This window comes from Macaca mulatta, chromosome 11, assembly GCF_049350105.2.
Source record: "Macaca mulatta isolate MMU2019108-1 chromosome 11, T2T-MMU8v2.0, whole genome shotgun sequence".
NCBI classification, from domain to species: domain Eukaryota; kingdom Metazoa; phylum Chordata; class Mammalia; order Primates; family Cercopithecidae; genus Macaca; species Macaca mulatta.
In genome coordinates, this window is record NC_133416.1 from 32,148,110 (window position 1) to 32,171,916 (window position 23,807).

Here is a 23,807-nt window from a genome sequence, read left to right on the forward strand (position 1 = left end):
CATCACCTGCAAATCCTCCTGAAAGTTAAACAGAGAGCCCAGCTCACCAGCAACAGTCTTGAGATAAGCCTAGGCATCTGGACCGAGAAGGGTGCTCATCACAGCACAACTGATGTAGCCAACAGCAAGACTTGCAAGCTGTTACTGGGTGTAGCAAGTTGGAATGAGGCAATCACAAGCTAAGCAAGCTTAACTAATGTGTTAAAGGCGTCCTGCAGCCCGGCTTCTTGCATTGCAGCCAGTTTGGAAGAGGCGACAGCAGACTGTGCCAGCTGGATGTGCCCAGATATAAAGAATGTAGTGTCCCTAGCAGGAGAAGCTCAAAGAGGGTGTTGAAATATTGGTGTAACATTGATAGGCTCTCTTGCCAGTCCAAACTGCTAAACATGCATTCTATACCCCTGTGGAACTGAGGTATTTGGGGCAAAAGGCTAGATATCTAAAAATGGGTGCTATAATAGTCATTAACTACTGTATATCTAGACCAGCCATTCATTGTGATTCAATTAGTCAATATTGTCATGTTCAGTAAGTGTGTGTTTAATTCCAGTTAACAAACATTTTCCAAGTGCCTCCTCTTAGCTATATACTGTGCCAGTTGGAAGCATACAATCAGCCTCAAGGAGTTTAACATCTGGTGGGGAGTCAAAAGAGGATATTAAATAGCACACAAGGAAACTGCATGCATCATAAGAGGAGAAACCATTACCAAGAGAAGACTGAAGAGATTAATTTTTACTGTAGGATCTAGGAAGGCTTCACAGGTCTGGCCATGTAAACTGTGACTTAAACATAGACAAGGGGGATTTCAGGAAGCTCAAGGCGAGGGAATGCGCAGACTAGGCCTGGGAAGGAACAAAAATGCTTTGCCGGTGGAGGATACAAGAACGGCAGAGAAAGAGAGGTCTGGAGGTATACGGAGTGCTTCTGGAAGGGGAGACCTGAGGTGATGAAGAGCATGGAGTAAATAAAGAAGTGAGGAGGGGCAATGGGAAGCAAAGATGGAACATTAAACTGGAGCCAGTGGATTTTATGACAATGTCTTTCTAGGGTGCTGGAAAGTACAAAAGCAATTGGTCAGTTCATGGTTAATGAAAAATGTATGCAAATGGCCAGCATGTATTTTAGCCTCAAACTACAGGTTTCCGTTACCAACATGGTGGCTGTTACCTAGGAACTGCAGCCTCTAAGAAATATTCAAACACTGGAGGGAGAAACATCAGTGAACATAATTGGAGAGCATTCAAATAATGGAACGGCAGATCCTCTAGTAAGGTTAACACAATCACAGGCAGAAATTTCAAATTAGGTGTTAATTTGCTGTAGAAACTTGTCTTTTGGAATACCACCAATAAGATTTGTATGAAGTATACTATATGTATAAGGCTATTGATATTTATTTTATCTGCAAGAATGAGTTCCATTAATGTCAGACAGGGCCAGGAACACACAATTAACACATAGCAACAGCCACAAATCAGACAGACTGATTCGATCATAACTAATTTTCTCTTAAGTCTTCCTATCCCAATTCTTGTTGAAATGTTGAACTTAACCTTCAACTCCACGCATCGGCGTTTCCTGCGCTTGCTCTCAATTTGACCTAAGTACATTTCTGTAAATCTGTATCGTCTCTACAATGATTAAGTTTTAACTATCATAGAAGAATTAAAATAACTTCCTCCATTTTCCCAGTGTCTCTACTGATTTTTCTCATGATTCAGGATTCATAAAAACATAAATTTCCTAAAAAAATACTGTCAGGAAATTATTCCAATAATCTCAAAGGCTTAAGTGAGGAAAGCTCTGGGTCTGGCTTATTTATTGCTATACCCCTGCACTGAGTGACTCTATTATAGTCACTGTATTATAGCCACTTAAATATTTATTGAAAGATTGAATAAATTGAGTAAATAAATGAATTTGTCCCTATTTACTTAAATTAAACATAATTTTGCTCTCTGCTAGGGCTCTTGTTTTGTTACAACATATTGCTTTATCTTGCATCTATTTATATGTATGCTCTTTGGCTTTTCAATGAGCTTGTGAAATTGTGGCTAGGGACCCTGCTATTCACTCACATATTCCCCTGGTAGAATGCCTTACACCAAGCAAGTATAGTCAGCCCTCCATATCCAAAGGTTCTATATCCCTGGATTCAACCAACTGACGATCAAAAAAAAATTCACTAAGTAAATAAGTAACAAAAGTACAACAATAAATATAATACAAATAAAAACCAATATAGTCTAACAACTATTTGCAAATTATGAGTATTATAAGGAATGTAGAGATGATTTAAAGTATACAGGATGATGTGTGTAAATTATATGCAAATACTACAGCATTTTATATAAGGGACTTGAGCATCCTCAGATTTTGGTGCCTTTGGGGGTCCTGGAACCAATCCTTTGCAGACACTGTATTCATTAACTATTTGTTGATTACATAATTAATAAAGCAAATGCTTAATCATATCAGTGTGTCAAATTAAACCCCACCTAAAATATTTAAAATTTCCATCCTTCCTGAGATAGTTTATGATCCAATTTTTGTTCTTCTTTAATAAAGAGGCGATAATTCCCAGTAACTCCCTCTCCCACAAAGCCAAGGTCGTTTTCAAAAAAATAATTCATCAGGGCCAGGTGTCGTCGCTCACGCCTGTAATCTCAGCACTTTGGGAAACTAAGGCAGGAAGATTGCTTGAGCTCAGGAATTCAAGACCAGCCTCAGCAACGTAGCAAGACCTTGTCTCTACTTAAAAAAAAACTAATAAAAGCCCGGCATAGTGGTGAGCACCTGTGGTCCCAGCTCCTGGGGAGGCTGAGGTGGGAGGATTGCTTGAGCCAAGGAGAGGGGGGTTGCAGCAAGCTATGAACATGCCATTGCACCCCAGTCTGGGCAACAGGGTGAGACCCTGTCTCAAATAATAATATTAATGATTTATCTCTATATCTTCTGGAAAGTACATATCTTTTTCTATTTCTCTGTCCTCCTCCTACTTAGAAACTTGAATTGAAATCTACGACTAAATAATAAGTTCCCCGATTTTACTTTGCCATGTAAACTGTTTTGTAGGCTACATTTCTCTGCCTCCTTCTTACACTTCCCTCATAACCTTATGAATGTAAGCACCCTCCCTAACATCCTTCCCTAAATAAATACCCAGCTTTCAGACTCCTCTGTCCCTTTCATTGTTACTATGGATTTTTTTCGGTTAGTACAAAAGCTTGTTGTAACTTTTTTTTTTTTTTGAAGGTCATTTTGCTAATAGGATTTTCCTCTTTTCTTAGGAACCAACCTTAACCAGTTCCTGATCACACTGCCAAAGGCTGCCTGTGTTTTATGCACTCTCTCTCTCTGATACCTCTGAATTGAAACTGTTATTGCCCTACTCATTTGTTCTTTCATGCAGTAGTTGTCCCCAATATGCTCTAAGCACAGATTTCCAATTGTATATGAAGAATTATTTGTCAGAAATAAAATACTGTCTATGGTTTTAGAGTATAACATGCCATTGGCCCAGCATCACATATTCTATATGTCTAGTTAGTAGTAGTCCTTGATTATTTTTCTTCATATTCTATCCAAAAAGAACATTAAAAACTTAAGTCTCTCTCTGATGTTTTTCAATTCATATCAAAACTTTTTCATCATAATTTTAAATACTTGAAAGGATCTAACTGCCTATTCATTGTAGATATTGACATTTCAAAATGAGGCCATAATGTTCCTGTATTAAATCTACCAAATGGAATTTGAACACTATAGCAACTTGAAGCTCATCATCTTCCATTTATCCAAACATGAATAGGTTCTTCTTTAATTGGTAGACACTTCATACCCTTTCTCCTTGAACTCATACTTTCATTGTATTTCCCCCTCACCATTTTTGTAAATTACATAGTTATGCTTAAAAATATTGTATTTATCATCCTTCTCCCTACAATAAAAATATATACAATTAAATCTATATTTTAAATTTCTCTTGACCATAAGCCTCTAACTGTTAAAATTTAAATTTTTGTACTACTATTCCAATTATTGTTAATTCACAGATGTTTGATATATCATAAATAAAGCATAAAATGATAATTAATAAGTATAAAAATCACCTCTTAATAACCTAGGTACAGCAGATTTCTTTTCAGTAAGTTCAGTTGTCCGTGGCTGAATCTTACCTTGCGTTAGACTATGACAGCAGGCAGCATTAATACCAGCTATTCCTAGCTTTCATCTTCATAGGCTGTTCACATAAATAAGTGAAAATGGAAGTAGACCTGTTACAGCAATGACTTTATTCTTTGAACTCCAAGGTATTGGAAAATATCACATAATGATCTATCACCTTACATAATTTTTAATAATCTAGCAGCTGACAATGTAATCAGGTCCTCCTTTCATTTTGTCAAAAGGAAACAATTTAAACATGGCCATCATTAGAGTGACCTGTCATTACAGTCATTTACTGTCACAATGTCTTTTAAGTAAAGCAGAACGGCTTTACTGAAACTCGGCAAAGGGCTATTATTTATACCTCATACTCACCCACTTAAAGTCATCTTGCTCAGTCTAAAATACTCACAAAGAGTTGGGAAAATGACCTTTCACAATGTAATTTTTTAAATAAAGTGATCTTTCTTCATCACCCAATCAACATATATTTTTGTCAAAACTTTGAGCTTACAGATTTAGAATTTTGTTGGTGGAAAATGCCCATCATATAGCCTAACTGGCAAACCAGTCTTCCTCATCAAACCAACTGGTTAAATCAGACTTCTGTGTCAATTCAAATGAACATATTATTATGCATCCCCATGACAACTATGTCACTTCTGAATTCAGAGGAGGGAGAAGGGAACCACCATGACATCTTTACTGCAGGTGTGTTCTCAGGCACATCAGCTTCAGAGAAGCGTCCGGAGAGATGCAAGCTGAGGTTCTGGAAAAGAGTCTTGTAAAACCGTGGTGCCCATGGACCTCTTATCAAGCTTTCATCTACCCTTGGCCAGGCACGTAAAACAAACCAGCTGTGTTCACCGAGCTGGGAAACAAAGTAGCTTTAAAATGCCATCTGATTCATAGAATGATTAAATAAATATTTTAAAGAGGGCCATAGCTATCAACACTTTTTTTTTTTTTTTTTTTGAGATGGAGTCTCACTTTGTTGCCCAGGCTGGAATGCAGTGGTGCAATCTTGGCTCACTGCAACCTCCATCTCCCAGGTTCAAGCAATTCTCCTGCCTCAGTCTCCCAAGTAGCTGGAATTACAGGTGCCCACCTCGGCGCCCGGCTAAAGTTTTTCATAATTTTAGTAGAGATGGGGTTTCACTATGTTGGCCAGGCTGGTCTTGAACTCCTGACCTCAAGTGATCCTCCCGCCTCAGTCTCCCAAAGTGCTGGGATTACAGGCATAAGCCACCACACCCAGCCAATCCTTTTAAAGTAAATTTTTCATCACCCACGCAATAACTGCCCTTCCTATTAAGTAACATGGGAAACAACACGTAAGGCTCCTAAGTCTGTCTTTCTAACTTGAAGAATGTCAGTCTAACTTTGTATAGTACTTCCCCAGCACTTACAGTTCTGCATAACAAACATTATGAAATAAAGCAGGGTGAGAAAAGATAGAACATAAATGTGGAGCAGGAACAATGACTCAGCACGCTAAGTGTCTCAAATGGCCCTTGCTGCTTAAAACACATTAGGACTTAAATTATCTGCAAATACAAAACTGAACAAACTGTGGCCATTTATTACTACCTGTAATAATAACAGCAGTTATTTAGAAAAGCAGTTAAATCCAAGAGGTGCAATAAAACCAATTTGAACACTCAAAAGGAAAAGTTGTCAAACAAAATGATTTATATATAAAGACAAACACTTTAGTAGAATGAATTCATGTGGTTTTGAAAGGGAAAAAAGATCAGCTTAGTTTACATGTATATATCTATATACACACATATCGACATATACACACATATTTACATGTATATATATGTGTGTGTATACACATATACATACACACACATACTCATATTCATTATTTCACTGAGATCCAATTACACTTACCGCCTCAGTATGAATAGGATGCACAGCGAAAAGCAATGCCGTTACAAAAGCAAGTCCACGATTTTTGAAGACAGTTTTATCACAGGTGTACATCAGCACAAGAGTCACTAAGCAGTGCAAAATTACATTTACTGCATGAAAGTAGAATGGGTTCATGCCAGTCAAAAATATGTTTAGCCTGTAAACAAAAGAAAAAAGAAAAAACTGCATTAGCTACAAACTCAACATAAGCACAAGGAAAACAGACGGAATCCATCATTTAAAAAGATAAGCTATTAGATTAATGATTTTTAAATGATACCCAACGTTGGGTTATTTTTTATCTTTGTGTATGTATCACATTTTTGCTATTTCAGAATTGTCCCATGTGCAGAAATCGATGCATATACAATACAATATTATTTCAGGGAACTTTGACCTCACTGAGAAGGCAAGCAAACAGGTACTGAGCTTGTTTTTCCATCACTCCGTGGCTAATGCGAATACGCCCCCTTAATATTCTTGTTTTCATTGCTGGCTCTTCCCAAGCAACTGAGTGTTGAAAGGGAAGTCCCAAGTGCCGTGGATCAGAGCCACATATACCGGAAATGAACAGAAACCATGAAACTACGATTGTAGTCACAGTTCGGACAAATGAGGCATTGGTCACACAGTTGGGACAAATGAATGTGTTCTCTCACCCATGGTGCCACCAGGAACCAGGTTTCTAGATTATGCACCTGGAAGCATCACCTCATTACCACCCCACAAAGGAAGCTTTAGGGAACCTACATGCTATTACCAGCTGCAGCTGAAATGAAAAGATGAGCAAAAGCATCCTGTTCCAGAATGTGTATTAAATATTTTTGACATAAATTCCCACAGATCTCAGTACCTGATTTCTAAGACTATGACAAAGAAACTAAAAGAGAACCACAAAGGGAAGGAAAACCAATTGTTCAACATCTTAAAAAAATACTTTCATGAGACAGAAATGCAGAATAGAGAGACTTTTGAAGGTTGCCTTAAATTTAATAACAGGACATAATATACCCAATTGATTCTGTGGGGTTACAGAAAAAATACACTTGCACAAGATGATTGTTTCCAGGGAGCACTGACGCCCTAAGTGGTACTATCTACAGTTGTCTGTATTCTGGTCCATTTTAACAAAACAACAATCCTAGGTCTTCAATTCTCAGGCCTTTAATCTGCTTCTCTTATAGAAACAGCTCCTCTTTGCCAAAACAACTAAGAATGAAAAAGTCAGCTTTAGAGATGACATATGCGTATTCTAAATAACTGACGTAATTCATGCACAGCTTTAACCTACAGAATTTTAAACATCTCAAGATTTATTTGGACATATGAATGCAAATGTCATAGTTACTAATAAACTCCATTTTCACTCCCACTGAAGTAATCAGAGTCTTAACTAAGCCTAGAAAACTAAATTGTTGTATTGGATCCAACTCCAGGGCTCTGATGCAAGATTTGACTCAGCTGTATGTTGTCAGCCTCATTAGTCTGCACACACCCCAGCATCCTCAATACAGAAGCCTGGTGGGAAATTTGCCCATCCAGAGGGAAAAAGGAAAAGGCAGTGGACTAGAGAACTCACAGGTCCAACTAAAGCAGGGAGACCAGAATGACATTCCTGGATAGAAACACACATGAGGCGGCAGAGCTGCTTGAAGTCAGAAGGCTTGGGATGCAAGAATTGTGAAGGAAGAGCAAGACCAAGTCCAGGTCCCTGGAGAACTTGGATGCAGTTCCCTAACAGCCCATCCCTCTGAGACTGATTTTACACTGAGTTCTACTTCATCAGGCTGAGCTTTCCAGACCAACTAAGCCATTCATTTAAAATTCATTCATACCAGTGACAAGGATGACAGAAAACAGGCAATCTGACATCTGACTGGTAGGTGTCCAAGTTGGAAGGTCTCTTGGTTGGCGACATGCATTGGAGGCTTTAAAAAGGTATGCACTTTTGCCTGAAAATTCCACTTCCAGGCATTTTCCATAAGGAAGTAACCAGAAAAGTTTATATAAAATACAAAATATATATAAAGTATATATGTAAATATATATATAAATACATATATATGTACATATACATAGAAAAGATGGAAGAGTGAATGTACAAGAATGGATCTCACAGTGTGAATTATAAAAATGGCAATAGTGAGAAAGGCAAGATATCTAACAAGCCAAATCCTTGAAAATTTGACTATTCCCATGGATCCTAAAATTTAGATAATAAATTTGGACTACAAATAATAAAAAAGAATGAAAGGCTTATTTTTGCAAAGTATTTATTATTCAACCATTTGAAAAATAAAAAGCATCATGAGAGATGGCATCATTACTATATTACCATACTCTCATCAGGTATTTAACATATATTCCTTTCTCCTTCCAAAAACAGTATAAAATGGTAGGCATGAGCCACCTTTGTGGTTCATATGCATCATATCTGAAAATATCGAGGTGTTATCCATGTTATTTCTTGAACTTAGTCAAAATCTTAAAAAATTCTTCTGTGAGACAGACATGCGGAAGAGAGAGACTTCTGAAGTTTGGCTTAAATTTAATAACAGGACCTAATGCACCCCATTGCATCTGTAGGGTTATAGAAAAAACACACTTGCACGAGGTATGGTTCATGCATCAGAAGCTTAAAAAGGTACACTCTAGAATGCCTGGTGTTTGAAGTGAATTCAGTTAGATCCCAAAATATAAAATAAATTGCTGAATGAGGAGCCCCCGCAGTAATGACATAACGGTGTGAAAGTCCCTTACCTGGAACCCAACATTGGGGAATCTAAGCTTTAAGAAATCACCCTGAATCTGGAGTTAGGAGTATATTTAAAATATCTAAAAAGATGGAGAGTGAATTCTCCAAATTACAGACAAGTGAGCTTGAGATAAAATGCTAACAAAAGCTTCTAGCATATCCTACATGTGATCATAGAGAAAAGAATCTCTGATTCTGGGAGATAATATGGGTTCACAAAAACGGGGTTCACTGATTAGCCTCATAATTTAATAGAAAAGGCGATGTGATGGATTCATCACATCTTTATTTTAACAAAGGCATTTATCAAAATCTCTCAAAATCTCCCTGCAAACAAGATAGCCTAAGATAGATTTGTAGCAAACACCAAGAGCAGTGAATAATAAATCAATGTCTCCTTGGACTAAGATCTCCAGTGTATGCCACAGGGTTCTGATATTACCTCTGTATTTTCCAATATTTTTATCAAAGTTTTAATGAAACTATACAGTGTATACTTATCAAGATACAAAATGCCTTTATCTGGAAAGGAAAGTTAATGTACCAGAAGAACTAACTGACATTCACAAAGAGTTTAAATGGCTGAAATTATTAACTAACTCTAACAGGATTAGACAGAACAATGGTAAGAGTAAAGGCTCACATGGGGATATAAAATAACAAAATACTTGCAATCTAGATTAAACCGTACATAGGTTACTGCTCTGGGGCTTTTATTTGCCTTCAACACAGAGTTAACGTGTGTCGGTTATCAAAACAGACCAAACCAGACAGACAGGGAACTGCACAAGTCAAATAATTTTTCATTTCAATTCACACAATTAGGTATTTATTAAGTACATACTACATGTCAGATATGATTCAGGGCCCAGAGATACAAAGAGAAGTAAGATGTGGCATCTGTTCCCAAAGAGTTAATAGCAGAGTAGGGGCAGGCAAGGTAATTAAACAGCTAATTCAATGTTAAAGAATTCTGGCAGTGGAAGAACTTACCAGGTGCAGAGATGGGGAAGAGGGAGGTATTCTACCTGAAGATGGGAGAGGCAACATAGGTGGTATCCAGTGTGGGGCAGCAGACCATCAGAGTGCTTTTTAAACACAGAGCACCTTCACAGGAGAACTTCGGGATGCTAAGGGGGTAGGGAAGACCCTCAGAAATGATGCCTCTTGAATGTAGCTTTGAGGAAATGGAAGATGCTCAGCCTAGAGAAAGATGACAGAAATGATGCCAAATTCTCCAGGGGAAAAGGTATTTGCCATATTTATGGCTATATCCACAGTGTCTAGCACAATGCCTCAATCATGATTATCACACATTAAGCATTTGGATGAATGAATAAACATGAATGAATGAATGAATGAAAAGCAATACTAAAGGAATGCACTTATTCTAAGTAGCTCCCTAAGGGGAAACTACAATCCAATAAAGATGTTGCAAACTGGCTTCACAAAGGCTAGGTTTAGCCTGCAGGTTGTTCTGTTTTACTTTCATACCTCTTTTTTATTTACCAGGGTTTTAAAAACAAGTGGCTTCATATAAAAATTTCCAGCTTATCTTAAAATACTAGAAGACCTGACAACTCTGGGCCTACATGGCTGCATGGAAATATCTGTGTGCCCATCTCGAGAGGACAAGGGCGCACAATTTGCTGTAGTCTCTACCAATTCCTATCATATTTCTAACCTGAAGGCATTCATTTATCATTACACGCACAATTTTTTTTGTACAGTAAAGACGAAAGTGAAATATTTCTTGAGCCTACATGACTATCACACGTGGGCAATAAGACAGTCAAAATGACTCCTTGAAGAAAAATGGAAGAAAGCATATTTCTGGAAGAGGAGAATATTCCCATGTGCCTAAAATGCAAAGTATTACAACATAACCTCACATCCAGCTCACTTCACTCACTCTAAGATCAGCCTGACCCTTTAGCATTTCAATTTTCAACTTTTTATATGCAAAGTACTGAGAAGCAGGCTTCAGCTCAAAGTAGGAAGTAACACTGAAGCTAGTACACATTTAAACATCTAAAATTATATCAGGTGCTTGGATAATCAGAAATGTCCACAAAGAAGTATAATGACAACTCACAAGAAATACCATCTAAAAAGAACATCTCAGGATCTATATCACCCTGAATGTACCCCTATGAAAGTACTTAACCAATTTTTTAAAAAAACTCATTAACTATATTCCTCAAATATTTTTCATACACTATAGGAAACTAATTTCTTTTTGTCATTGTATCATCTCACTCAGCACACAACAGATTCTAAATGAAAATTTACTGAGCTTACATTAAGTTGCAGTTGGAAAAGATCACCTTTCCCTTTGACTTTAAGAATCTCTAACTTTATTTGGTGTAGCCTTCATTCTTCATTTAAAACTAAGCCAAGCAGTAGGAAATAAAATAATTTTTTTCTCTGAAATAATCTTAATAGCCATCGCTCACTATATGAAAACCTTCCAGAGTTTGGTAAATATGAATCCAAATCGCCCCTTCTCCATCTGAACTCCCTCTGCCTTTCTGTAAAACTTCCCAGAAAGGTAAGGCCATGAGTTCTCAGATAAGCTAGTTTGCAGCACTGCCATATCCCTTCCCAGGAAAGGGCATAGGGTCACACAATCTGGCACCAAAGGGGTTGTGGGGTGGAGAGAAAGGGAGAAGAAAGAGCTGTTGGCTGCCCTCTGCCTCCTCACTCACACAGCCTGGAGCTTAAGATAAACCCCATCACTGTCTCTTAAGTTTCTTCTTTGACAATAGCTCTGGTTTAGGAAAAAAACAAAACTAAACAAAACAAAACAGTAACAGTCTGTATTTGTGAAATAGAGACACACAGTAGGGAATATACTAGAGTCTTCCTCAAAAGAACCCCAACTCTGTGTCAATCAAATGGCTCTACCTCAAGGAACTGGCATAGGTCTGTAAACTGGGTAAGACATCATGACTCTCCATGTGGTGACCCAAGCCTGATTCCTGGCCCTGAACCCGGAGTTTTTCTGGAATAAATTTTAGCAAAATTTTAGAGGGCTGCCCATCTACTTCATTCCTAGGGACAACATGATTAATTGGCCACCACCAATGATTGTTGCAGGTCAAAACATTCTGATTATCACTGTGTCCCAGAGGCCCATCATGATCAAGGCACTCACCTTGTCTTTGGCAGCTAAGCTCTGCCACTTGGTCTTTGGTACTCCAGGATCCCAACACCCCATGAATTCAGAAAGTTCACCTCAATGGCAGCATCTCCTACATCACACCTGGCCTACAGAAGAGATCCACCAAAGAGCTTCTCGAAGTTGCAGGTGCTCCTTCACCAGTGTAATTCTCAATGCCTCAGAAAAGGGAAAGTCATCTGGCCCTAGCTGGGAGTACAATGGAGGCATGAGAGGGTGTGTGTGCAGTTTGCATGTGATGAACGCATGCCGGCATTCCTATCTCAATGAGCCTTTGCGTTCCTTTCTCTACATTATGCCAGGGAGATTTTGGCATCTCAACCTCATTAAACATGGGCCCCCATGAGTCCCAGTGGTTCTCAAGCATCTTAATCATCTGGTGTGGTAGCTACAATTGTTGATTCTCTGATCCCATCCCAAGGTATTCCAAGGCAGTAGATCTAAATTAGGGCCCAGAGATCTGCCCCAAGCAAACCAAGTGGTTCAAAGTCAGGTGATAACTCAGAACAGTGAGAGACAGGTCTCAAAGCTTAAGGAAAGGCTGCTAGGATTGCCCAGCTTTCCAGAAAAGCACAGATTTTTCACAGTATTCTTTTCCAAAGAAATACAAACCAGGGAAAATAAAAAATTAAAAGTACCCCTTTATTATCTGTTTCTGGTGTCTCCAGTGATGGGTTCTCCAACACTTTCCGCATGGGTTTCCACAGCCCAGTACAAAGCACACAGCACATTCTCCTGTCTTCCTCTATTACTGTTCATCTTTCTTTTTCCCAACCTCTCACCATCATTACAGATCTCAAATGCTTATGAGAGGTTTCCATAGTCTTCTTAGATCACTCAACCAATAAATAACAACATCTGGTTCTTCTCATTTTTCCTCTAAGGCAAATCCCCTTGGCCCTCAATCATTTTGGTTGCTCTTCTTCTGCATTCCCTTCAGAACCAGGAATAAATCAGCAAATCATCATTGCTTAATATATCTGAAGTACAAAACGATGTAGTTCCCAGGCACCAATGCAAACAACAGTCCAGAGGGGAGATTGACACTCTGCAGCCAAGGCAAAATTCATGGCTTTCATTTGAGTTCAATGCATCACATCCTTATCTGGCTATGAGGAATCTGCCACATGGGAAAGCTGCCCCATGGGAATGGAGGTTATTGTCACTGTTATATTAGTACTAGAGTAATAATACAGTTATTAGAGTAATAACTGTACAAAAGACAGGGTAAGAAAACTGAAGGCAGGAAGATCAGTAAATATATCTGGAAGGTAGCAAGTCCCAGAAGAAAATCCTCAGAAAGACAGTCAGCAAATAATAAAAATTAGGACAGACCAAGGCCAAATATTTTAGTTTTAACTGAGCTGTCAACTTTTAGCATTTTTTTAAAAAATGTGTGTTTGGTGTTTGGTGGAGTGCCTGGGTGTAATGCAGTTCTGACTTCAACTTCCCAAAATTAACACAGACTCCCAGTTGAGGGCAAAGTCATCCACAAAACTCCTCACACTTCAGAAATCAGCCACAAGTTCCTCGAGCTACTGGTACTTCTGACTAACTGACTACATAATCAGGGCCTCCCACAACTCTCTTAGGTTTGATCATACATTAGAACAACTCACAGAAATTGAGAAACCCCTATACTTATGGTTATAGTTTTCTTATAAAGGTTACAAGTCAGGACCAATCAAAGGGAGAAATCTATGGGTCAAGGTCCAGGAGGGTCCTGAGCATAAATGTTCTGTTTCTACAGGATGCTTCACCCTCCCAGAACATCAAGGTATGATTACCTACCAGTGAAGTTCAAGCAAACTTCAGTGTCCAGAGATTTTATTGGGGGTTCCAGTATGTAGGCATGATTGATTGAATCACTGACCACGTAACAATTCAATTTTCAGTCCCTCTTCCCTCCTAGGAGGTTGGGATATAGGAGTGATATCACATGCCTCACAGTCCCAACCCTCTAATCATATAATTGGTCTTTACACCACAGCCAGCCCTCATCCTGTAACCATCTAGGAGCCCACCATGAGTCAGCTCCTCCTTAGCATAAACAGGTGTGATCCCAGGAGTCCATCATGAATAATAAGGAAACTCCTCTCACTTGGGAAATTCCAAGGGATCAGAAGCTTCCTCCCAAGAATCCAGCATGAAGATCAGAAAAATTCACTGTCATGTTAGTTTCTCTGATAAAATATTTTCAAGTTCTTGTACTCCCTTTGATCCAACAAGGCCATTCCTCACAGAAAGCACAGGCATGGATGAATCTTAGGACCCTGAGATCGGAGTGTAGTGAGAACCTCCTATAATTCTGGGTTTTAAAGGCACAGCTGCTGTTTCTCGCCTTGAACTTTGCAGCAAGCATCCACCAACCATTTGTGCTGCAATCTGCCACCTAAGAAGAGTGAGATCCAAAAGTGCTACAGATCCTCATTGTCTACATAGAGTTACAGTCCCAGCAAGTTACAATAGAAATTCAAAGTCATCCCTTTCAGAATCTCTCAGTAAAAGGAACCTACTGGTATTCTCTGTATATATCTGAGGAAATTCCTAGTCTGCCTCCACTTTTCTCTTTGAGAGAGAAAGAACAAAGGTAAATTAGTGAAAAAGTAAACCAAACAAACTTTTCTCTACATTATGATCATGTAGCCTTACCTTAGTATTTACCTGAAAAATTCGAGCATTCACAAAAAGGATTTATTCATTCTTTAAAAAACTAATTTATTTTTAACTGACAAATAGTATTCCATCTTTCAATGATAATTCTTGAGTCCCTACTTTGCAAGCCAGGCTTAGTTCTAGGTGCTAGAGATAAACCTCACGGAACTTACACTGTAGTGAGGGGAGGTAAAAGTCAATAAAAATGATGCTAGATAGCATCATTTAGGGGGATACTAAGGCAAAGCAGGGTAAGGAAATAAGGGTAAAACACAGAGGAGTGTTTGCTACTTTAGATCACCTGGCCACCAGGGAAGGCCTCTGGGATGAAGTGACATTTAAGCAGAAACCAAAGATGGTGAGCACACAAGCCCTGCACAGATCAGAACAAGGGTTCTGGAATGCTGGTGCAGAGAATGAGGTTGAGATTGGTAGAACAGGCGTCAAAGAGGTAGCCAGGGTTCAGATCAAAGAGGACTTCATAGTACAGAGACTATATCTTATTATTTGGGAAAGAAACATTGCCATTATGTGGGCATGATCAGGCATTTCTTACCCCTCTTTTTTTTTTTTTTTTTTTTTCCCCTTCTTTTTTTGTTTTAACGGAGTCTCATTCTGTTTCCAGGCTGGAGCGCAGTGGTGCGATCTCAGCTCACTACAACCTCTGCCTCCCAGGTTCAAGCAATTCTTCTGTCTCAGCCTCCCAAGTAGCTGGGACTACAGGTGCGTGCCCCACCACACCCAGCTACTTTTTGTTTTTTTAGTACAGATGGGGTTTCACCATGTTGGCCAGGATAGTTTTGGTCTCTTGACCTAGTGATCCACCCACCTCAATCTCCCAAAGTGCTGGAATTACAGGCAGGAGCCACCGCGCCCGGCCTCCTTACCCCCCTCTTTGAGTTGATGACATACTCAAAGTTAGGAAAAATATGAATGCAGCTCCAAAGACAGACAGAAAAGACACTGGTTGGTAATAATAGACTGCTTTGGAAGGTGACTTCCAAGCCTTCATTCAGGGACTCACCTATAAAAACTCTCATGAGTCCAAAAATACATTCCTCTCACTTTCCATCCCTCCTACACTACCAGACTGTAGTCTAAAGCATATCCTACTAGATTATAATCACAACCTCCTCCTCTTGGAGCTTCCAAGATAACCTTACAGTGGCATAAAATTTTCAAAGGCAGTTTTTTATTTTTCTTTATAAAATTTTTCTTGCCTCCAATCACATTTGCCCTTGGTATTTCTGTCACTGAACATCCTAGACAATCTAGTCAAACATCGTAGAGAATCTTTACTTGTCACCTATGATAGACTTAGAAAACAAACTTATCAGCCTTGTAGCAACAGGCTGTGTCAAAATGAAATTCCACAGAAGTCAAATGAAAAGGAATAGAACCAAAAGAAACATATCACCATTTCTTTAAGGTTGTGGGCACGGAGGTTAGTTAGTGCTTATTTTCATGGTTGGTATGCTATTTGTAACTAAAAGATGCAAACTGCTGCAAAAACCTTTCAAGATCAAACATTAAAATGCTGCAAATTCCTACAGCTGCACATATTATGATAGTCTATTTTTTAGCTCTGACATTTTAAACCACCCACTTTCACTCTTATGGTTTATATTACCATCAGAAGCTCTTAATAAAATAAAACATTATAGCGAATATAATCTAATAGGCTAAACACACAGGGAGAGAATCAGGAGTTTAAAGTTCTTTAATTTGCTGAGTTTCCCCATCTTTAACATTGAAAAATCATTGGTTCTTGCTTATTGAAGCAGACTTCCACTTGCTTACTGAATGGAATGGCACTGTGAACAATTCAGCAGTATCTTCTTCCCAAGAGAAGGGGGGTATAAAATTAAAAAGCTAAGTTTATTTGAAACCATTCAGGACCATTTTTCAAGGGAGGTATTATGTATATCATAGAGTTTGGTTCTGTGTCAATTCACTGTCTACAGAGTAGCTTAATACATTTCTCTTGATTTCAGGCTTACAAACAAGACATGGCCAGGGAAGAATAAAGAAGCAAAAAAAAAAAAAAAAGTTACTGTTACAGAGTCACAAATGTTTTGATTCTGTACCACTATGGTCCAAAAATATTCCTGCATACCCTTGGGCATGATCTTATGAAAAGACGGAATCTGAGATTTGATTGGAAACAGAAATTTATTATAATCTAAACTCACTTCAAGGAACACAAAGAGATGGTCATTTGTATCAGTTAGGGTTTCACTAGAAAAGCAGAGCCACCATGAGTGATTCAGAAGAAGGGATGTACTATGGGGATCTGACCTTTTACAATTGCTGGGGCTGGTTAGATGCCTATGTAAGTGTGATGCTTCTGTGTCTATAACCCAAGTTGAAAGCCGGCAGGGCGGCAGGGCCATTCTGGAAGAGAGGGTGAATGGACTTGAAGTAGGGTGAAGCAAGGGCAAAATGGAATCCACAAGAATGAACTAAAATACATGTCTGTTTCCCACTGCCTTTAAGGTTCCAACTTTAATAATGCAAGAGGCTTGCAAAAAGACTGGCACTCTTCCCTGCAGAACTGCATACATACCTGCACCATGATTCCAAGTAGCTGAAAGAGGAGATCTGGAGAGCACTGGAGGAGCTGAGGGCATGGGTGCTTCTGCAAATGAACAGCACGTTCACCAACATTTCTGTGACAAACTGCACGAGGCCTGGCAGCAACAAAACCTATGCCAACCTTCTGAATGTGATCTCAGCCACTTCACTTTCATCTTCCAAATCTTGCAGAAATTTTTCTTATGGTCAGTCCTAACCCAGATCATCTTGCAAAGGCAATTCTAAGAAACCTAGTCTCAACTTAGCGAAAGTGACATAGTGCAAAGCCACCATATCTTGGTAAGCAGCTTTCATATTCCACTGTCCCATCCCCTCAAAACTGGTCAAAGTAGATGGTCTGTAACCCATTTCCTCATTTCAAATTTTAGCTCATTTCTTATTTGAAAAAATATATAATTAGTATCTTTACTACCTGAGCAAGCACTTTTATCATTTATTAGTACACAAGCAAGCACCTTTATAGCAAAAAGTATTATGCATCTATAAATTGCATTTATTCTTAAGGAAATTTCTAGCTCTCAGTATGTGTGACATACATTCAGTGAATCAAAAATCAACTTATGTTTTAATAAAAATATGTTTGGAGTTCTGCACTGGGAAAGGTCCTGTGAGGAGAACAAAAAGACAAGCTACAGAGTGGGAGAAAATATTTAGCAATCACATACTCGACAAAGTACATGTATCTAGAATATATAAAGAACTTCAATACTCAACATTAAAAAAAAAAAAAACCTACAAATAGACAAAAGATACAAAGGCACATTTACCACACTCTTTGGTTTAATATCAGATGTTTAATAACTTCACCCATTAGGGAATGGTAAATTAATGAGGTACATATAGAGATGTGATATCATTACATGTCTATCAGAATGGCTACAGTAAAAAACAGCAACAATACAAAGCGCTGGCGGAGATGCACAGAAACTGGATTACTCAGACACTGCTGGTAGGAACATCCGGAAAACAGTGTGGCAACTTCACATAAAGCATATAAACATGCAGCCATCACATGACCCAGCAATTGGACTACTGGGCATTTATCCCAGAGAAATAAAAATTTATGTTTATATATTTTTATTAAAACATAAGTTGATTTTTGATTCACTGAATGTATGTCACACATACTGAGAGCTAGAGATTTCCTTAAGAATAAATGCAATTTATAGATGCATAATACTTTTTGCTATAAAGGTGCTTGCTAGTGTACTAATAAATGATAAAAGTGCTTGCTTAGGTAGTAAAGATACTAATTATATTTTTTTTAAATAAGAAATGAGCTAAAATTTGAAATGAGGAAATGGGTACATGGATTTGTATAGCAGCTTTATTTGTATTAGCCAAAAGTTGGAAACAACCCAGATGTCCGCAACAGGTATAACTATACAAACTGTGGTATATCTATACAATGGAATACAACTCAGTAATAAAAAGGAACAAACTATGGATACATGCAACAGCCTGAAGATCCAGACACATGCTGAGTGAAAAAAGCCAATCTCAATAGGTTACATACTACGTGACTCCATTTATACAACAGTATTAAAATGACAAAATGATAAAAATGGAGAAGAGATTCATGGTTGTTATGGATTTGGGTGAGGGGATTATAGATTAGGCAGTTGTTAAAGATTAGGTGTCCATGACTGCGATAAAGAAGTACCAAGGATCCTTGGGATAGAACTGTTCTATATCTTGACTGTGGTGGTACTCTCTGAAATCTACACATATGATAAAGCTGTATAGAACTAAATACACACTTAGTAAAATTAAAAAAAAAAAGAAGTACATATAAAATGAGTGAAATCTGACTAAATGCTGTAGATTGCATCAATATCAATTTCCTGGTTGTAATATTATACCATCATAATGCAGGATGTTACCATTGGGGGAAATGGATAGAGTATAAGGAATTTCTATATTATTACTCAAAACTGCATGGGAATGTACAATTATATTTTTTAAAAAATTTTTAAAGGGGTTTGAAATCTCAAAGTTTTTGCTCAAGCATAATTTAAGATACAGTTAAAATTGTTTGCACAGATTTAAAGGGCCCTTTGAATTGTGTTTTCACTAATTATCTAAAATGAAAATCATAAAGATACAATCTATGTGAAGTATCTAGGCCAATAATTGGTTCATAGTGAATAGTTAATAAATGTGGCTTTCTGTCCTTCTTTGTACCATCCTGTAGAGTTGTGTGGGTCTAAAGTCATTGATGTCCTCCAGCTTCATGCTATCACACTAGAAGATGCAGTTTCACCTTAGGTGACCATAAAGAAAGCTGTCCAGTCTTATTTAAATCAATGCATGTGAGCACAGAAAGACTACTTAACATTCTCTTTCTGAAGAGGCAGTTATCTCTTTCCAATTAGTGCTGTGTTGCTCCTCTAGATTTGCAACTCAATCTTCTCAAAAAACAAGTGTATCTTTCACAGGCAGTGGCATATAATATACAGCAAGCTATGCCTCTTAGATACCAAGCTGCTTGTTACAATCAATGATTACCGCAAGAGTCCCTCAGCTCTCTTCCTCCTAAACCCCCCAACTCTCCTTTGCCCTTGTTCTGTCAACCCCTAGCTAATCTTCCTCTTAATCAATGGTCTTACTTCTTTGTCTACTCCCTCCACCCCTCCCTTCTGCTGTCTCCATTATGAAGAAAAATAAAACATTTTAGGTGAGGTGCAGTGGCTCATGCCTACAAGCCCAGCACATTGGGAGGCTGAGGCTTAAAGATCGCTTAGCCAAGGAGTTCAACACCGGCCTACACAACACAGGAAGATCCCATATCTACAAAAAAAAAATTTAAAAATATATCTGGGTGCACGGTATGTGCCAGTAGTTCCAGCTACTTGGGAGACTGAGGCAGGAGAATTGCTTATGTGCAGGAGTTTCAGGCTCCAGTGAGGAATAATCGTGCCACTGCACTCCAGGCTGGAGGACAGAGTGAGATCCCATCTCAAAAAAGAAAAAAAGAGAAAAGACAGAGAAAAAAGAAGAAAACCTTCTAGAAAGTCAAGAAGTGAAAACCCCCTTCCCTACTCTCCAGCAAGTAGGTACAGGCATTTGACTCTGCCCTTTTTAATTGAAAAACACTCAGACTTTTGACCAGGATGATCTCCATGGCTGTTACAAAGACAGCAAGCACATCTCATGCTGTGAATTTACACACCTTAAATTAACCAACAACCCTGACGGTAATAAATGAAAAAGCAGGTCAATCTAGAAGTGAAACATTTATATTCGTCCCAAGGAGATTTTAAGAAACATCTGGGAAACTGAATAACGAGGTTAGCCGAGGTGATCTTTGAGCAGAAAACCAGAACAACTTTCTAAGAGGACAAATGTCTATAACATATTATCTTCAAAGTCAAATATGTAATTTTCTCACTCTCCTTAAAAACATTAAACTTTCAGTGGAAGGCGTAAGTCAAAAACCCATGAATTGTTGCCGATTGCTATGGTTTCCTTTTCTAAGTCATCAGAGACACCTGTCAAGAGGCCTAAGCCTCTCAGCCAGAGCAGGCCTTTCAAGCTGCCAACCCCGTCTCAAATAATCATTACCATAAACACGGGTTCCTATTACACCCGTTGGAAAAAGGCTGAAAACGCCGATAATAGCGCACGAATATTATTTCAACGGTTTTGACCGGCGCATAAAATAAGCTTAAATGCTGAGCCACATTATAAAGGGTTGAGTCAAGCTCCTGATTGTGTAAGATAGCACTTCCCTCAAATGAGCGCTTCTCTTCTTTCCTCAGAAGCTAGGCTTCTTTTTAAATTAAAGAAAATACTCCACCCCACAAAAACCTGGCATATTCTCGGTTCCCTTTACACTTATTCACACCAGAAACGCTGAATCATGACTCCGAGGTTGTAAAAGAAAAACTATTTGGGCTGGGACCCCAGGGTCCCTGGAGAAGCCTAGGCTCTGCGTTACTTCTCTCTGCACCTTCTGAAGTCTAGATGCAGAGCGGTCTGGCAGATTGGAGAGCCTCGGGGAGCAGCCAAGGGTGCAAGGCGGGGGCTGGGGGCTGGGGAGAGTCTTCAGCTCCCTCTCCTAAACCCACGCAGCCCTGTCAGCTCAAGGCTCCCGCCTCGCCTCATCTGAACGAAACCCTTAAGAGGCTGATACACTTCCCATCTGCAAAGCTGCCCAACAGCCTCCGAGAAATTCTCAACTTGGAAGCATAGCCACCACCGCCACCCCTCCGGAACCCTCTAGGTCCGCGCTAGTCCCACTTGGTCACGATCAGGCAGGCGATGGGGTGCGGAGGCGGTTCCACCAGCCCGCTCCCAGCACTGCCTCGAGAGAGAAGCCCGCTGAGAGCGCAGACACTTGAAAAACTCGATCCCAACTCCCCAGCGGGCGCCTCCCGAACCGCCCCGAGAGCCCAGATAAGCCGGGCACTGGATCCCGGAGCACAGTGCCATGCACATCCTGGAGAGGAGGGAGGTGTGGAGGGAAAGGGCGGCAAAAATGAAATGCCCCCAAGTCAGTCCCGCAACTTCTCCCGGACCGAGGGACGGGCGGAGGGTAGAGTAGGCAGCCGCGGCTAGCGCGAGGTGAGAGACTCACTTGAAGGTGAGGACGCAGAGCGGCCGGTAGGACTTGTGGCTGGTGTTCTCGGCCATGCCCTTGCCCCAGAAGTCGTTGGTGAAGATGCTCCAGCGGAGCGGGGCGCCTGGCCGAACGTCGGGGTTGTTCACGATCGCCCACACGTCGTCGTGCACGAACTCGCCCTGCAGGGAGCGGCCGTAGCACAGGCAGCTCGCCCCGGCCAGCAGCGCCGCGGCCCCGGCCGGCGCGAGCCCGCAGCCCTGCCGCCGGGAGGGTGCGCGGTCCCCGCCGCCGCCTCGGGCAGAGGTGGTCAGCACCATCGCGCCGCCGCCGCCGCTGCTGCCCTGGCCTCTCCCGGGCGTCTGGCATCCTCCCCTACCGGGGCCCCGGCGGCGCGCGGCGGCTGCCCGGAGGGGAGCTCGGGCATGGTGCTGCGGCAGCTGGACCCGCCGCGAGCGCCCCGCGCTCCGCCGCCTCCTGCGCCGCCGAGTTGGCCCAGCTGCAAATAAACAGCAGTCCCCCCGCCTCCCCCGGCCATCGCCACCTCCTCCGCCCCACTGCGCATGCCCGCTCGCTCTCTCCTCCACCCCCCAATCCCGGGACGCGGGCCGTTTCCCCCCACAGCCCGGCGCCCTCTGCCCCCGGCCCGCCTCGCGTGCAGGTGGAGCGGGGTTCGCGGCGCGCGGCTGCCCGGGAGTTGCGGAGAAGGGCACCCCGGGGTCCCACTTGCGGTGCCGGGCTGTGCTCACCCCCACGTCCCCGCCCCCATCCTTCTCCCCCGAACGGGGCTGGGGAGGGGCACATCTGGCGGACCCCTCCCGGGGCAAGTAGGCGGGTTTAGCAGGTGCGCAGCCTGGAACCCCCACACCCACCTTCCAGGGAGAAAAGTGCCGCTGCTTCCCGGGAAGTTCCCGGCTTTTCAGCACCCGGGACAACAGCAGCGGTGCCCGGGGAGACGCTCTCCACCCGCCCCGTGCTCGCGTCCAGTCGCCGGCTGAGTGTTCTTCTGCCCGGGCTTTCTCTCACCCCCCCGGCGCCGCGTCCCGCAGACCCAGCCTCCTACGGAGGAACCCGCGGGGACAGGGAGCACCTTCACCAAAGCCAGCAGAAGGGGTCTCCCTGGACAAGGACCTGCTCGCCCTGCCCGGGTGTGTTCAGAGGCGCCACCAGCTCTTTAACTTACCGCCCATTTCTTCGCCCGCACTTACGAAAAGTACCAGGTTCGAGTTTTGGTTTGGGCCTGGGAGCCGAATTGGCTTCTGAAACGTTTTTTATTTTATTGTTAGCTTAAACTCAAGATAATTTGGGAGATGCCAAGCAAAAAGCAAACTACTTTTTCTATCTAACTGGATCACTTGGGTCTCATTATTTCCTGGGCTGTGGGCGTGTTTGAACTGTTCCTGCTAATTCAGTAAAGGGCAGCGAAGAAGGTGGGGATGAGGGGATGGGAGGGGAGATTTGTATTAGGGCCTCTGGCTTTGGTTCCTAAACTTCCTATCTTTCTGAAAGATTGTTTTCTTTTTAAAAATACTAATTATAATAATGTATCCAGAGTGATGATTACTAGAATTTCTCCAGGTCTGAAAGTTCTATTTGTTCTTTCAGGCACCTTGTAAATTTCCATTGCTGTGTTAGAAATTACCAGGAATTTGACACATCCAAATAGAAAAACTGAAAATAAGAAGTCACCCTTTTATTCTCATCCTCCCCAAATCCTTAAAAAGCTCACCGACTGAAAAAATAAAATCCAGAAAATGTTCCTCTGCTATGAGTATTTGTGTGACTCTTTACTGTAACAAGTTACTTTTTAAAAAATTTTAAGACATCTGAGCAGTTGAAAAGTCAATGAATTAAGATAAACTTATTGTAACTCAAAGTACGTTTCACCCATTTTCACTTTGTTTATTTGGTGACTTCAAATTAGTGACAGAAATGAAACTGGAAATCTTGGACATGGATGTTTTCAT

At 40.8% G+C, this 23,807-nt stretch overlaps 1 protein-coding gene and 1 long non-coding RNA gene across 6 annotated transcripts in view; one reads left to right on the forward strand and one right to left on the reverse strand.

The window, feature by feature from the left end:
• The window catches only part of TMTC1 (transmembrane O-mannosyltransferase targeting cadherins 1), a 285,978-nt gene extending 262,794 nt beyond the window's left edge, over nucleotides 1–23,184 (reverse strand). For 3 of the 5 annotated variants that reach the window (XM_001101625.5, XM_015151352.3, XM_015151350.3), the window contains exons 1-2: nucleotides 21,859–22,321; nucleotides 6,073–6,250 (exon numbers count right to left, since the gene is read on the reverse strand). In XM_001101625.5, coding sequence (XP_001101625.3) covers nucleotides 6,073–6,250; nucleotides 21,859–22,160 — 480 coding nt within the window. In that variant the 5' untranslated portion in view covers nucleotides 22,161–22,321. Of the gene's footprint in view, nucleotides 1–6,072; nucleotides 6,251–21,858; nucleotides 22,322–22,712 lie in introns of those variants that run through there. The other 2 variants (XM_077953180.1, XM_077953179.1) reach the window with 2 other exon arrangements.
• LOC114670819 (uncharacterized) lies at nucleotides 22,948–23,606 on the forward strand. The gene is made up of 2 exons (XR_003720570.2): nucleotides 22,948–23,060; nucleotides 23,446–23,606. It is a non-coding gene; the product is annotated as an uncharacterized LOC114670819 (long non-coding RNA).
• The last annotated feature ends 201 nt before the right edge of the window (nucleotides 23,607–23,807 follow it).